At 38.8% G+C, this 17,796-nt stretch overlaps 1 protein-coding gene across 1 annotated transcript in view; it reads left to right on the top strand.

The window, feature by feature from the left end:
- Nucleotides 1-588, top strand: part of LOC103607798 (cell wall protein DAN4-like) — a 1,806-nt gene extending 1,218 nt beyond the window's left edge. The window contains exon 2 of the mRNA XM_008592265.1: nucleotides 158-588. Coding sequence (XP_008590487.1) covers nucleotides 158-588 — 431 coding nt within the window. The remainder of the gene's footprint in view (nucleotides 1-157) is intronic.
- The last annotated feature ends 17,208 nt before the right edge of the window (nucleotides 589-17,796 follow it).

Below are 17,796 nucleotides of genomic sequence, written 5' to 3' on the forward strand. Positions count from 1 at the left end.
CCACAACATCAGCCAGCACTACAACAGAATCGACCACCCCAACAAGTGCAGCCACATCTGCTGTGGCTACAGCCACCACAGCCATGACTAGCACTTCTACTGAACCCACAACCGCAGCCACNCCAAACAAGTGCCGCCACATCCACTGTGGCTACAGCCACCACAGCCATGACTAGCACTTCTACTGAACCCACAGCCACAACCACAGCCAGCACTACAGTGGAAATAACCTCAGAAACAAGTGCAGGCACATCCACTGTGGCTACAGCCACCACAGCCATGACTAGCACTTCTACTGAACCCACAACCGCAGCCACAGCCAGCACTACAGTGGAAACAACCTCACAAACAAGTGCAGGCACATCCACTGAAGCTACAACCACCACAGCCAGTACAAGCACTTCTACAGAATCCCTGACTACAACCATAGCCAGCACTACAATGGAAACAACCTCCCAAACAAGTGTGAGCACATCCACTGAGGCTACAGCCACAACAGCCACCACAAGCAGTTCTATAGAACCCTCAAGCACAACAGCAGCCAGCACTGCAACAGAATCAACCACCCAAACAAGTGCAGGCACATAAACTGAAGTTTCATCCACCACAGCCACTGCAAGCACTTCTACAGTACCATCAACCACAACATCAGGCAGCACTCCCTCACAATCGACTACCCCAAGAAGTGCAACCACATCCACTGAGGCTACAATGACCACAGCCACAACTAGCACTTGTACTGAACCCACAACCACAATATCTGCCAGCACTGCAACAGGATTAACCCCCCCGAACAAGTGCAGGCAGATCCACTGAGGTTACAACTACCACAGCCACTACAAGGACTTCTGCAGAACCCACAACCACATCAGAAGCCAGCACTGCAACTGAACTGACCACCCCAACAACTGCAGCCACTTTCACTGAGGCTACAACCACAGCAGGCATGAGCAGCTGTTCTACTGAATCCACAACTGGAACAGCATCCAGCACTACAACAGAATCGACTGCCACAAGTGCAGCCACATCCATTGAGGCTACAAACACAACACCCATCACTACTGCTGGTACTGAATCCACCACTGAAACAGCAAGCAGCACTGCAACTGAACAGACTACTACCACAAGTATAGGCACATCCACTGAGACTACAACCACAGCAGCCAATGACTAGCACTTCTACCGAACCCACAACCACAGTAGCAGGAAGCACTACAATGGAATTGACCACCCCAACAAGTGTTTCCACATCCACTGAAACAATAACCACAATAGCCACCATTAGCACTTCTACCGAACCCACAACTACAGTAGCAGCCAGCACTACAATGGAATCGACCACCACAAGTGCAGGCATATCTTCTGAGTCTGCATCCACAACACCCACCACTACCACAGCTACTGAATCTACCATTGAAACAGTAGCTCACACTACAACTGAATAGATCACCACGACAAGTGCAGCCACATCCCCTGAGACTACAACCACAATAGCCACGAGCAGCACCTCTACTGAATCCACCACCACAGCAGCAAGCAGCAGTACAATGAAATTGGCCACCACAACAAATGCTGCCACATTCACTGAGGCAACAACCACAACAGCCAGCACTAGTACTTCAACTGAACTCACAACCACAACAGCAGCCAGCACTACAACTGAATCGACCACCCCAACGAATGCAGGCACACCCACTAAGGCTACAACCACAAAACCACCACTAGCCCTTCTACTGAATCCACAACCACAACAGCAACCAGCACTACAATGGAATCAGCCACCACAATGGTTGTGGGCACGTCCACTGAGATAAGAGCCACCATGGCCACTGGCAGTATTTCTATCTAACCTACAACCAGAACTGCTGCCAGTACTACACCCGAATCTACCACCAGCACAAATGTAGGGACACCCACTGAGGCTGCAACTGCAATTCCCACCACTACTCCTTCTACTTAAGGAATAACCACAACTGTAATCACCACTTCAACTTAACTAACTACCAAAATCTTCAGGCACTTCCACTGAACTTACATCCACAACAGACACCAGTACCGCTTCTACTGAACTCATAACAAGAGCAGCAACCAGCAGTGGAACTGAACAGACTACAACCAACAATGACTGCAGGAACTTCCTTTGACATACCGCCACAATGGTCACTGCTACTCTTCTGCTGGCTCTAGCACTACAAAGGCAGACACTGCTTCACTCCACATTACCACCACCAGGACTGCCTGCGCTTCCTCTGAGTCTGCAGCCACAACAGCCACCACCCAACCACTTCAACTCAAACCTGAATTACTCCTATTTCAAATAAACCTACAAATTGTTATCACTTTAGCAGAATTTCCAGACACTACTACCTGCTCTTCAACTAAATTTACACCCTTCACAACAGCTACCTCCACCTCAGTGACTGAATTTATTCTGTTTTCTGACACAACTAAAGCATCATCTTTAACCTTTACTGTCACCACCTCGACTAAAAATAAAGGCAACAAATATACTACTAACTCAATTGGCTCTCCAATCACACCACCACAACAATGTCAGCTGAATTTATAATCTCCATAGTAACAATCATTACTTCTTAGAAAAATGCAGCCACAGCATCTACGTAATCTACTGTCACAATACAGCCAGCATTTCCACTGTCCCTTCAAATGATTCCATGGCCATCACAACCACATCAACCTCAACAAAATGTGCTACTCCCATAACTTGTACTGAAATTTCATGATAGGAACCGTCACGTCGATTGATCCTACAGTGTAACCTTTTCTACTGCAACATCATTTCTACAGCACCACCATTTCTACTATATGTACTTCTACAACAGACAAAAATTTACTAAACCTTTAAATACCCTATCACTCGACTCTGTAAGCACTACAACTTCTATTGACATTTTATTCAAAGCCATCCACTACTTTTTCATTACCAGAAACTGACAACAGACAAAAATTTACTAAACCTTTAAATACCCTATCACTCGACTCTGTAAGCACTACAGCTTCTATTGACATTTTATTCAAAGCCATCCACTACTTTTTCATTACCAGAAACTGTCACTATTTCTAGTAAATCTAGTAGGTCATACCACCACTCTCACTTGACATGAATGGCAATTTCATAATGACCTCTTCCATCGCACCCATAGTTAAGACACCTACAAATTAAATCTGAACACCTGATATCGTCGTTCCCGCACCAGAATCTGCATCTACTGTCAGTACCGTAGGTGATTCTATGGCCAATATCACTGCCAGCACATATCAACAACTACCAAAATAACCACTTCTAAAACAAGACTTGCTTAGTGACCAGTTCAACTATCACCATAAAGACAACAAATTTCACCCCAAAACTGTACTTAGATTTGAAAATACTACTTAGTATTTTTGAGCATTTAATGTGCAGTTTTTTTATTTTTTGGTGAAGTTTTAGGTAACACAATTTTCGTATAAAGTAAATCCAAGCTATTTGTTTATGTATATTAGAAACCTGTTCTGATTAAATAAGTAAGTTACCAAAGGTGAATACAGTTTTTTATTATTCCAAAGTTTTAGCATTTAATGCATAAAATTTACATCTAATGGGGAAAGGACATTCTATATGGCAAAAGTATGTTAAATATATGCAATACCACATTTTCTTTTCAGATCATGTGAAATTACTTCCATTCCATCATTTTCTCTGTAAATTGTTTTGCTATTTAAGTAATTCTTATAAGTGTGTTCTCACTGTTTAAAAATTTTATTTTCTATTTTTGTAGAAATACTCTTCTTGGAAAGTCACTCAGTTAAATACTTTGAATTAACTTTTACTATGTGCCTACTGCTGAAATACTGAATAAAGTTCAGAAAAAGAAAATAGCAATGCAGATAACAAAAAAAACCCTTACAAACCTGGATTCTGTTATTTAGAATTCTTGATGATTGAAAGGTTTAAATTAATGTTGATGGTACCTGCATTCCACTACAGTCCTACTGAATCACAATCATCAGGGATGAGCCAGAATTCCATTTTTCAAAAGTATGTAGGCAGGACTGATAATCACTCGCTTAAGCACTGAACTCAGAAGGACATTGTGGCTTGTTTTATCTTTTGGACAGTCTTGGTGAGATTGATACAAATCAGTTAATATTTTTTTAAGCAATAAAAAAAAATCAGTGCCATTTGTTGGTGGTAGCTCTGTCTATTAACAAAAGATGGCTGTGTTGTGTAGGAGCTTGAGCACATGGTTGCAAGTGGGAGTGAAAATGCTTTACTTAACAAAAAGGAAAAATATATTTTCAAGCAATTTAAAGCAAATATTTTGATAACCACTAGGCTAACTATAAATCATTTTTAACTGTCCTTCCACGTCAATTTCACCAAGGTACTTTCTCCCCATTTTGCTAGCCCGTTTACTGTAATTATATGCAATTAATGTAATAAAACTGTATAAAAACTTTAATTTTGTTTTTTCCTACCTCTGTTTTATTTTCAGTGAGTGGTATTTTATGGTATATGTTAAATGTATCACTGACTGGACTCTTCTCTTTCTGTTAAAGAAGATGTAACTTTTACTGTTTTCTGGTTCTTCTATATCCCTGCTTCCAACTAGGATGAGAAATGTTCCGGAGTAAATCCATTGTGCAAATAAATACAAGTTTGTTTTTAAAGGATGGAAGATGTTCCCAACTGAATACATTGTAGGTGCTCACTAGATATTTATTTAATGAATACATAAATGCATCACAGGAAAGGTATACTAGGTAAACTTCCTGAACAGAGGGACCTGGCCTCTATGCTTAGCCACTGTGTGTACTTGGCAATTAGTAGATAATAAATACTCATTCCACAAATGAAAATAGTGTTAATTATAAGAATTTATTAATGAACTGAGAAGATTTTAGAATCAGAATTACACTGTTAACTCATCTTTTAATCTACTTTTGTTTATGTTAATTTATTGCAGTTGATATTATTTTTCTAAAATTTTTTAGTTGAAGTACAACATATTAACAAAATGCACAAATCATAAGTTACAGCCCAATAAATGATCACAAAGTGAACACACCCAGACCCATATCAAAAAATAGAAGGTTACCAGCACTTCAGAAGCACCCCCATGTGCCCTCGTCCAATCACTACCTTCTTGTTATTTCACCAAACTAAGCACTGTTCTGATTTCTCACACTGTTGATTACTTAATCTGTTTGTGAATGTAGTAGGAATGAAATGGTATTGCATGTACTCTTTTGCGTCTAGAAATAGAAGGTTACCAGCACTTCAGAAGCACCCCCATGTGCCCTCGTCCAATCACTACCTTCCTGTTATTTCACCAAACTAAGCACTGTTCTGATTTCTCACACTGTTGATTACTTAATCTGTTTGTGAATGTAGTAGGAATGAAATGGTATAGCATGTACTCTTTTGCGTCTATCTTCTTTGGCTCAATCTTACATTTGTGATATTCAACTGTGTTTGCTTTATAGCAGTGATTCGCTCACTTTGATTATGGTATGCTAATCCATGGTATTGCCATATAGTAATTTATTTATTTATTGTTTTGTTGATGGACATTTGAGTATTTTTAGTTTTGAATATTACAAAAATTGCTGCTCTGTGCAACACTGTTGTATGTATCCTTTGATATACATATTCCTTGTTGGGCTTTTACTGGAGTATAATTGCTGAGTCATAGGGTAACAGAATGTTCAAGGTTAGAAGATACTTCCAAACAGTTTTCAAAAGATCGCTAACTATCTACACTCCCACCAGCATTATATAATAGCTCTGGTTACAGCACATTCTCACCAACACGGTTCTGGAAACCTTTTTAATTCTAGCCATTCTGGAGGATATGTAGGAGCATCTCATAATCACTTTAATTTCATTTCCCTGATGACTCGTGATGTTGAGCATTTTTTAATCTATTTATCATATATTTGGTTTTCCTCTCTTTCCAAGTGCTTATGCAAGACCTTTGACTATGTTTCAATTGGTTGCTTGAATTCTTATTTGCAGTTCCTTTTATATTCTAAACACGTGTTCTTGGTCAATTATACAAGTTGCAAGTATCTTCTGCCACTCTATGGGTGCTATGTGTGTCCAGTATTCGTGAATCCAAGGTCATGAATATTTCTACTATGTGATTTTCTAAAAGATTTATTTTTTCCTTTTCACATTTACTTCTTTAATTCAAATAGAACTGTATTTTGTATAGTGTTAGGTACCTATCACAATTCATTTATGTTCCATGTGGATATCCGGTAGACCTTGCATCATTTATTTCCCCATGTCTCTGCTGTGTCACTTAGTCATAAGTCATGTGTACCTACCTTTTCCAATGGAGAAAACTTGACTCCTGTCATCCTTAATTTATTTATTGGACTAATTTTCCCACTGTGTAATCAAGGCCCCACCTCTGTTGCCACTCCTTCCCCAGCACAGATGCCCTGTTCATCCCACTCAAGCTACAAAGCCCAGCGTGGGGCTCTCTCTCTTGTGACCTCCTCCTCACAGCTTTTGACTGTCCTCGCAGAGCCACAATATGCTTTTAGAGCAAATGCAGGCTTCGTTCTGTACCACATTATGTGCTTTAGGACTGAATCGTTCAGAAAGAAAGGGAAAGGGAATGGAAAGAGCAAGAGTGTTTGATGTATTTTATTTTCTCCATACAAAGTTGGCTTCAAAGTTTTCCAGTTGACAAGGAAATTGTCAATCAGTTGTTTCTTCCTTGAAGGAAATGTATCTTTTCCTCTGGCTGCTTTTAAGGCTTTTTTGTTTGTTTGTTTGTTTTGGTTTCTTGAAGTTTAAGTGGGACCTGCCTAAGTGGTAGGGTTTTGTTTGTATTTATCCAGTAATCCAGCTGTTATTTAATTATATTTCAATGCTTCTGGAGTCTTTGGCTTAATGCCTCTTATTATTAGTTTTGAAAAAAATCAAATGATTCTATTTTCAGATATTGCTCTTGCTATTTTCTCTCTCTTCTCTTGTGAGATGGATATATTTAAATCATGTCCCTTTAGACTAATACTGTTCCCCCAACTTTTTGTATCTCTGTTTGTCTGTATATTTTTTCTGATGCATCTTCTAGTTACTAATCTCTCTCCTTAACGTATCTAATTTGCCAATGAAGCCATGCATTGAATTCTTAATATGAATTATTTTATTTTTCGCTTTTAGATTTTCTTTTGGTTTTTATTGTTTCAGGTTTCAGCCAAATTTACCTTCTTGTCTTTAATTTCCTGTCTTTGTTAATCATGGAGGTTTTTAAGTCAATGTCTGAAAATTTTAGTATGTTCATTCTTGTGGGTCTGTTTTTGTATATTTTCCTTTCTCCTGTTTTTTTTTTTTTTTACCGGTAGGGGGATCGCAACCCTCAGCACGGTGTGGTCTGCACCATGCTCGGCCCGTGAGTGCACTGGCCATCCCCATATGGGATCCGAACCCTTGGCCTTGGTGCTACCAGCGCCGCACTCACCTGAGTGAGCCACGGGGCCGGCCCCTTTCTCTTGTTTTTTATACAAATATTATCTTCTTACATGCCTAATACTCTGGGTTAGGGGTATATTGCCTTAGTTTAATGAAGGATGGAGGTGATTCAAATCTGAGTTTTCCTCCTTGTGAGGCTCAGTATGTTTCTAGTTCATCTTTACCTTAGACAGATGTAGTCCTTTGGATTCCAACTAGATACCTGCAATGTTGTTTACCAGGACTCTTCTTCAGTACACAGAACCTAGAATATAAGTTCCACAAGGATAGGATCATTGGTATTTTGTTCACCATTTCAAATTCTGGATTTGAGGATATTAGGCACCTGATAGAGTTTGGATGTGTTGTCCCCCCAAAGCTCACGTGGAAATCTTATTCCCAATGTGGCAGTGTTGGGATCTGTTTGGGTCATGGGAGTGGATCCCTCATGAATGGATTAATGCTCTCACTGGGGGGCAGGTGGTGAATGAGTTCTCTATCCATTAGTTCCTGGAGAGCTGGTTGTTTGAAGGACCCTGGCACTTCCTCTCTCTGTCTCTGTCTCTCTCTGTCTCTTTCTGTCTTTGTCTTTGTCTCTCTCTCTCTCTCTCCCTCTTACCATGTGATCTGCTTGTACCTGCCACCTGTCTGCCACTTGCCACCAGGATAGAAGCAGCCTGACACCTGCACCAAATGGAGCTGTCCCAGAATCATGAGCCAAATAAAACTTTTTTCTTTATATATTACCCAGTTTCAGGCATTCTGTTATAAGCAATACAAAAACGGATTATACAGCACCCAAGAAATATTTTCCAAATTAATAAATGTGTAATTGAATGAGCAAAGTACAAATACAGTGACAAGGGGATATTTGACATAACGAACTGACAAAGTTCAAAATCTGACAATACTTCATCTTGGAAAGGGGGTGTAAAACTGTGAATACCCCTTTAAGAGTGTAAATTGGTTTAGTTTTGGAGATCAGTTTGGTGATACATGGTAAAGTTGAAGATGCATGTATACTTTGACTCAGTAAATCCATTATTAGATACATGAGGGTATTTCAAAAAGTTTGTGGAAAAATAGAATTAAAAGATAACACGAAACTTTCCATGAATTTTTTCAAGAACCCTTGTATGAGAGTAAAGTATAATTTAGAAAAACTTTTTTTCTGTTCAATGTGAAATTCTTTATATCTCTTTGTACATTTGAAATATTCCTTAATTTTTTTAAAGGCAGCAAGGTTGGGACATAGCAAGTGTTGTATAAATGAATTCATGATGACGCTTGAGAAGTGAGCAGGGCTAACTCATTTAAGGTCTTATAGGTCATTCTAAGTTTCAGCAATTTTCTTCTCTAAAGATGAATGCAGTTGAAGAGTTCTGAGCAGGAGAGTAACATATCTACTTTAATTTTAGATGAAACAATGTGGCTGCTTCGTGGAAAGGGATTGGGGGCTTGTAAAAGTGGAAATAGGGAGAACAATTAGGAGATTTTTGCAATGGGTTTGGTACAAAGGGATGGTGGGTTGAGTAAAAGCACTGAGTATAGTGCATGACACGTGGGAAGCGATCAATGCTGTGAATATTACTCTTATTACTCAGATGATGTCAGGATACACAGTCATTTCTCCTTTCCTGAGAGCAGATCTCTCACCCCCAATATTCCTTTCCAGTACATTGACCCTGTTGTCTTCTTGAAGTTATGCCTCCTCTCTTCTAGATTTAAATTAAAAGTTCTTACCATCTCCTTTCTCACTTTATATCTGATCTCATTTCTTTACATTCTCATGACAGCCTCTCTGTAGACCTGGACGAATCTCTACCATACCCTTCAGTCAAAGAGCCTCTTCTCTGCATTTATCTTAGCAGCTCTCATCCTCTCCGATACCCTCCTTCCTCCGAGTTCTTACCATCTCCTTTCTCACTTTATATCTGATCTCATTTCTTTACATTCTCATGACAGTCTCTCTGTAGACCTGGATGAATCTCTACCATACCCTTCAGTCAAAGAGCCTCTTCTCTGCATTTATCTTAGCCGCTCTCATCCTCTCCGATACCCTCCTTCCTCCACTTCCCAACCCACGTGCATCATAACCTTTAAGATCTGATGATCTCCTCTGAGCCATGACTAGTTTCTTCACTCAGAGATTATTACTTTTCTTTCCTTATACTTTGAAAAACAACACTCCAAATATGTTTGCTTTCAGCTCCATCCCTTGAACCCTACCTGAGCCTCCCTCAGGTCCTCACAGCTGAAGCCACCAAATCCCCTCACCTGTAACCTGTAACCCAGTTTCTGCCCCAGTACCAGACCTAACCATGTCAGAGAACAGATCATTTCAGTGTTCGAGCCCCTTATCTTCTGGTGTTAGGCAGGGGTGCTTCATACTCCCATCTTCTGCCACCTTTAGTGCTGGTTAGGTGGGCAAGTAAGCAAATCCCAAGCTCTGGGGACTGCAACAGCACAGTCCTGCACTGACCACTCTACTCAGAACCTACTTGCTGCTACTCTGAGTGAGTTTAATGTCCCCGTATTGACAGCTCTGCTCCAATTGAGAATGCAGGGTTAGAGGCCACCCAGCTCCGCCAGGACCCCAGATCTGACAACTCTGTGACAGCCCTGCAGCTTACAAGCCCTTATTTGTGAGCTAGTTTGTAGCCTCTGATAATTCGAGGATCCTTTTTGTGTTGCTGATGAGTATCTAGTTGATTCTCCCTTATCTCCCAATAGGGTTTATAGCCTTTGCTCTTTTCAGAGTTCATCCCTGGAGACTGGGTCTTTTCCAGGAATCTTGGCTCCTGGGCTAAGGCCCTGCTGACACCTGGTGGACCTTAACAAAGACTGCAAAACTGCAGAGCTCTTGACAGATTCCTGATTTCTGTTCTCAGTGGGAAGATGGGTGGGCTTTTCCAGTGGGGATTCTCTAGTGCTGGCTATCTGTCTGAATCCTCCTCAGAGAGCACAGTATTTACATGGATAGGAAGCCTGGTATCCTCAACCAGGTTTGTTAAGCCATGGCTATTACTTAGAGCTTGGACTCCTGCATCTGCTGTCCCCATGGGTGGCCTATTTCCAGCCCTCAGTACCACCCCTCTCTTGCTGCTCTGTCTTGTTAACACTTAGGCCTCCCTGATGTATTCTGAGATAAGTCACCAGTATTTTTATTCTTGTTCAATGTTTCTTTGGTCTCTTTGATTGACTGACTACTCAATATCTTTCACTCCATTTCTCCCATCTCCGCTCATTATATTTTTTTAAACAACAGCTCTATTGAGATATAATTTACAAATTGTAAAATTTACCAATTAAAAGGGTACAATTTCCCTCCCCCATTATCTTAACAAAACTGTGCAGTAATTATAGAATGACTTTAAATGATTGTTGGATGAGTGACTGGAGCAGCCTCAGGTTCACACAATAAACTTTGCCTGGAACTCATTAAGTGTTTCTTTAACATTTGATATGTCATCAGGACATGAGGATAATAACTCTTACTTCTTAGGGGTTATGAGGATTAAATTATTACCAGAGTGGTGCACCCACTCACAGAGCACACATCTCTCCATGGTCAATGTCAGAAGCAGTAGCCGCAAGCTGAAAGGGCTTCAGAGGCCGCCCAGGTGTTAACACTCATTTGGGAGGCTGCAGTGACATTTCACAACAGTAGATGGTGCTATTTGTTTTGTTACCTCTTTCCCTATAAAAAGTCATCATCAGACTTAAGTAAAAGTCAAGTGGCTAATTTCTATCTTTTACAAAGGAGGGTTTTTGTTGTTGTTGTTATTGTTGCTGTTTTTTAATTTTGGATAATGAGGGGATGTTTGTGGTGCCAAAATAATTAAGAACTACTATTTGGAAGAAAAATTTCATTTATTTTGTGTGTCTCTCTAGAAAACAGAACCAGGGTGAACAGGTTAAAGTTACTGAGAAGACTGACTTAATGTAAAGAAGAATGATCGAGCAGTGAGAGTCAACTCAAAAGGGAATGCTGGGGCCAAGCCCGTGGCGCACTCGGGAGAGTGCGGCGCTGGGAGCGCAGCAACGCTCCCGCCGCGGGTTCGGATCCTATATAGGGATGGCCGGTGTGCTCACTGGCTGAGTGCGGTGCGGCCGGTCTCAAAAAAGACAAAAAACAAAAACAAAAACAAAAAAAAGGAATGCTGAACCCTGCAAAATGGAAAGACTCACCATCACTGTAAGCTGCACACAAAGGCTGGAAGATAGAGTGCACTTGCATTCATTAGAGTTTGATCTCGATATCCAGGGTCTTTTTATCTTAAACATAATTGCATACATTTATAAAAGCAGCATATTATATACAATAAAAACCCACAACTACTATTATTTAAATGAACCTTGAAGTTTGTAATCAAAAGTCAGATATTACATGTGTTACCAACTGTGATAAGACTGGAATGTAAATTCTGAAAGGATAAGTACTTACCTGTTTTATTGCTGTGTAGATTCCCCATTGCCCAGGAAAATGTCTGGCATATATTACATTCTCAATAAACATTTGCTGAATGAATGAAAAAAAGACAATATTGTAACAATAAAAATAAATTTGACATTTTTAGTAGATTTAGAATGAAATCTAGTATAATGTGGAATTGGAAAAATCACTGATATGGATGGAAACATTTTTCACCTGCTTGTTTCCATTTTGAGTAATATTAGTTAACTAGATCTAATCTATTCTATTAATAGTTAATCCAATCTATTGAAAGGACACTCTCAGAGATTGGGAACTGAACTGAGTAAAATTAAGAGTGACCCTTATCTTTTCTGATAACCATATAAGAGAATGTGTATATTTTCTGTGTTGTTTTTACTTCTACATTTAATGAATTTATGCATAAAAGTAATTGAACTAATACACATTCTGATGGGGTTTTTGAAAAATTTTTTGCACCTTCTGTGTATCTTTATAATGACTTTCCATACATTTAAATTAATTGAATAATACTGGAAATATAATTTTCACTAACTGCACTGTATTTTTAAACCTCTTGTCTGGCTCATTAATTACTACATCAATAAGACAGTAAAAAGGATAAGCTAAAATAATCTCTTTGACTAAAAATTGTCAAAAATTAGAGAATTGTAGTGGTCATACTGGTCTCAGCCAATGAATGAACCAAAGGTGGTATAATTATCATCAGACCGTAGTAAAATTTTAGTCAAGGAGGGTTTTTTGTTGTTGTTTTTCTGGTGGGGAAAATAATGAAGCAATTTGATGTAGCATTAATAGATGAATCTGAAAGAAACCACCAAGTTCTTTTGGCCAAAGAATAGCCAAATACCAAAAGACTTTTACTACTTTATTAACTAAGAAATATTGCCAAATTCTTTTGGCTAAAAGTCCACCACAGGCAGAGTATATGACTGTGAAGACAGTGGTATACACAACTGCAAATGGCAGCATTTTTACAATGGATGATGGAAATCACCATGTCGAGGGGACACCTGCACTCCCATGTTCATTGCAGCTGTTTACAGTAGCCAAGATATGGAACCAACCTAAATGTCCATCAGTGGATGACTGGATAAGGAAAATGTCTTGTATATACACAATGGAATACTACTAAGCTATAAAAAAGGATGAAATTCTGCCATTTGCAGCAACATGGATAAGCTTGGAGAAAATTATGTTAAGTGAAATAAGCCAGGTACAGAAAGAGAAATACCATGTCCTCACTCATAAGTTGGAGCTAAGAAACAAGAAAAGAGAGAAACACCATAATAAAACGTTGAACTTTCAGGAGAGAACAGACCTGTAGTTACTAGAGGTGGGCAAGGGGGAAGGGGAGGGGATAGGGTAATTGGGTAAGGGACACAAAAAGTAAGTATGATTTGCAATGATGAATATGCTAATAATATTGATTTGATCATCACATACTATACACAAGTACTGATAGTCAATTCTGTACCCTATAAATATGAATATTAAAAAAATGTGCTCCTGGTGTTGGGTGAAGTGGTAATCCAAAATTTACCCATACACTCTGCACATTGTATTAATCCAGGTACGTTCTACTCTCTCTTTTTGAGCAATGTTGTAATACCCGCATAAGAAGTGTTCTTTGACAAAGTGGAGATCATATGAATTTCACAGTAACATGTTTTCTTCAGTACATCGTAACTGGGTCTTGCAACTGTTTAATTAATTAGGCATTTTGAAAGTGGAATGTTCCAGTTATTGCACAAGCACCAGAAATTATTTATTCCTCTGTAGGCTACCAAAATAAGGTATAATACAAATGCTTGCTTGTGCAACTTTATGCTGTAGTTATGGTGCTCTAGGGATAAATTAAGATAGTGTCTGCATTACATAATAAGGTAGTGTATTATTGAGGATGTGATTCAGCTGTGAAAGAAGTCTAGGGTGCTGCAGCAGTTCTTCTTTATGAAGGTTTAGAGGGCCAGGATTCCTGCCGCTGGCTACGGTGCTGTCCATAAGTTGCTGCCCTTATCTCTGTGTTCCAGGACGGCTCACTCACTCATCTGCACTCCAACAGAAGGGAAGGGACAGGGCAAAGGAAGGGCATATGCTTTGTTCTTAAGGGCACCACCCAGAGTTGCATACATACCTTTCTCTCTCATGCCGTGGGCCAGAATTTAGTCATATGGTCACATCTTCCTATAGGGGAGGCTGGGTATTGTTCACTTAAACACCTCGGTTTGCTTACCATGACAGTGAGGAGAAAACGGTTATTAAGGATAACTAGCAGTGTGTCATGTAGCCAGCTTGAAAGAAAAGCTCCATTTGTCATTTCAATTGCAATATCATTTGTTTGCTGTATTATTATGTGAATTCTAAATGATTTTGTTTTTTCAGTGTTCAATAATATTGAAACATTTGATTCACATGGTTAATAAACATTTAATCTATAGCCCACAGGCCCAAGATTCATTTCTTGGCAGGCATCATGTATTTTTGCTTTTTGGGACAAATCACTCTCTGTTTTTTCTCTCCCCTTCTACGTTTTTTTTAACTGCCCATATGTTTTAGAAACTGGTGTAGTGGCATTCTGTTTCAGTTGATTACAATTAGAACTCTTAAGCTAAAAGTGGGGAATACATTTATAAGACTTATGAAAGTCTTACACACACACACACACACACACACACAACCCTCTTTCTGTCCCTCTTTTCTTTTTTTTTAATCTTTTTTTATTTTATTTATATTTTATTTTATTTATTTTTTTATTATTTTTATTTTGTCAATATACAATGTAGTTGATTATTATGTCCCATCACCGAAACCTCCCCCCCCCCCCCCTTTATCTTTTTTTTTTTTTTTTTTGTCTTTTTGTCTTTTTCTGTGTCTGGCAACGGATCGCAACCCTCAGTGTTGCCCCCGTACCGGACCGGGGACCGGCAACGGGATCGCAACCCTCGGTGTTGCTCCCGCGCCTCGCTCAGCCAGTGAGCGGGAACCGGTCTGTATGTGGGATCCGAACCCTCGGGCGGGAGCACCGCTGCGCTTCCCAAGCGGTGCACTATCCAGTGCGCCACCGGGCCGGCCCCCTTTATCTTTTTTTTTTTTTTTTAAATTTTATTTTGTCGATATACATTGTGGTTGATTAATTTTCAAGAGAACACAGAGGATGTTTTTTCACTTAGCATCTAGCATAATGACTGGTACATGTTGAATGAATAAGTAAAAATTAGTCCCATAATTTGAACATTTAGGGTTATTTTTTCATAAACCAAAAATGTTCGTCCTAAATATTTCAGGGGATTCCATCACTTGTAAGATCAACATTTTCTAAGATCATGGTTCTTAAACTTGATGCAGGTAACAGTCATCTAAGCAGAGTACAAACGCCACAGATTTAGGTAGCCCGGGGTGAGGCCTGGCAATTAGCATTCTCAAAAGGTCTTCCTGTCCCTTTCCATCTCAGAGACTTGATATACTTGCTTCTCTTTATTTTCAAAAGGTGTTCCAATGGACTGCTCAGTAGACTGTCTTTCTTCACCCTCAGCTGGGACACGCGTGTGGCTACCAGCCTGAAAGACAGAAGGGAGGTTCTGACCATGATTATTAAACACATCTCATATTTCCTCTTGGGGTCTCAATTTTCTCAATTGTAAAACGGCCAGGTTAGAATCAATGGTCTCTAACATGTTTGGGCTCTACCACTGGTAGACTGAAATATATTAAGTTAGATGGGTCTCTAGGTAGTTAATTAGTGCTAATCTATCATTAAAGAACATTATTTTCGAGTTCATTTTTGATTACTCACTATGTAGAAGTCATTTAAAATAACTTATAAGTTATTCAAATACTATTCTTCACTGAAAACTTTCTGTGCCAGTTTTATGAAGATATCACTTGATACGTATGTTGGATACTAGTTGTTAACTTTTAATTGACAATTACTTCTAAACTCTGGCTGTGGTCATTTTGCATATGTAAAGCAGCAACTGTCTCAGCAATTAAACTTGAAGGTGCAGAAAGACCCTTGCTCAATCAAATTTCCTTTTATTAAATTTCCAGCTGCCCTTATGGGAGACAGAAGACCTTGGTGAATACATTAGCAATTATTTGTATACTGGGTTCATCGGCTCTCAGAGTTCAGGCCCTGAGGAAGAGGACTCAGGATAGAAATATTTTTCTGGAAGCTGAGGAAGGAGGTCTGGAAAGTTTTAGAGCATGGGAGGAGAGCCTGAAAATGTCAAGGCCTAATGAGCAGGAAGGTATGGATACCTAAGAGAAGGTGTCAACGATGTGAGAGAAGATGACCCTGCCTAGTTGGAAAGAAAGAAATGGCAATGCTTACCTAATTCAGAATGTTATCATGGAGGCAGCCTCAAAGTCAAAAGGAAGGGCAAATAAGGAACATGATACAAAGTAGGAGAGTGTAATGTGGCAGATAATTTCAGATTTTTTTCTACTTGAGGGCTCAGGGGTAAGTCATAATAATTCCCACAGGGAAGATTGGTTTTCTTGCTTCTTGTATTAATTACCACCTTACTTTCTCTAAGGTGGATCCCATGTGGGAGAAGCATTGCTTATTGTTTAATTTCATTTCACTTGCACTGATGCATCAACACTGATAACATGGTAGCATCAATCAGCTCAATTATTTCTCAAGATTACAGGTACCAGGGTCAATGATCAAACTGAAAATTGTTCTTGTAGTCAAGAGTATGATAGTCTATGTTCAAGAGTGGAGAAAAAGCATGGAAAATATATAGTGAATATGCAGGCTTCTGGACCACAGCCAGTGAATATTTGCTTTTCCATTTTGATAGCTTTATTACGTGAGTCTTATATGCAATCTTTACAGAAAATTTTGATAATTTTTTTAATCTTCAAAAAGGAACATATATGCTTAGTTATTAAGGAAAAGTCAATTTGTTAACTTTTCAATTGCTAATTGTCAATCACAAATCTTGTATTTTTCCTTATGTGGTGTAGGAATACATACATAGTTTAAAATTATTTCTAATATTTATTAATCTAAAAGAAGTGCAATTTTCTGGCAACATAATTTAATCAAACTTTAAAATAGTATTCTACAGTCATAATTCAAAATAGTTATGCAATGCTGGCTTAATTGATTCAATTGATTTAGTTGTTTTTAAAAATCTGATATCTAGATTTTAGTGTATAATGCCTACTTGGTTTTTGTGGGGGTTTTTTTTTTAGCACAAATTTTAGTTCTGCAAAACTCAAATATTTCCAACTGGTCAAAAATCAGAACCTAATCCTTGATATGGCCCCTTGATCTAAGAAAGATCCTCTCCAAAAAATCTGGTTATGTATATGTATATATATGAAACTTTTTTAGTTGGCTATGTTTTTATTCTAGAATTAACCCTTTGTTATGTAGTATTTGCAACTGCATTTTTTAAGTAGGCAAATCTAATTAAATTGCCCTTAATTTTTTAAAAATGTAAGAATATATGGATTAATAGGACAGTTGGAAATAAACAGTCCAAAGGACATTTAAAGCATGTGTGGAGTAATATATTTCCCCACCCAAGAGACATATTAAAGAAGAAAATCGTGTTGCTCAATAAATATTTGTTGAGTAAATGAACCTCAAGGAAGACGTCTGCCTCCAAAGCAAGGTTATTTTACCTCTTGGTCCTAGGTAAGGAGACACTTTCCCACCCTCACTACCCCAAAATGGTCTTCAGATTCCTTTTGAATTTTCAATTCTCTGGCTGGACCTTCCTGATGGCAAAAATTTCTGATATTTAAATTAGAATTTCTTCAGTAAGCTGTTTGTTAATTTGATGGTTTTTCTAGATAATGACAATTTTAGAAATGTTTTTAAATGTTATTTAAAATGAGACATAATACATTTTTC

Source organism: Galeopterus variegatus, unplaced genomic scaffold (genome assembly GCF_000696425.1).
Source record: "Galeopterus variegatus unplaced genomic scaffold, G_variegatus-3.0.2 Scaffold7721, whole genome shotgun sequence".
Lineage (NCBI taxonomy): Eukaryota > Metazoa > Chordata > Mammalia > Dermoptera > Cynocephalidae > Galeopterus > Galeopterus variegatus.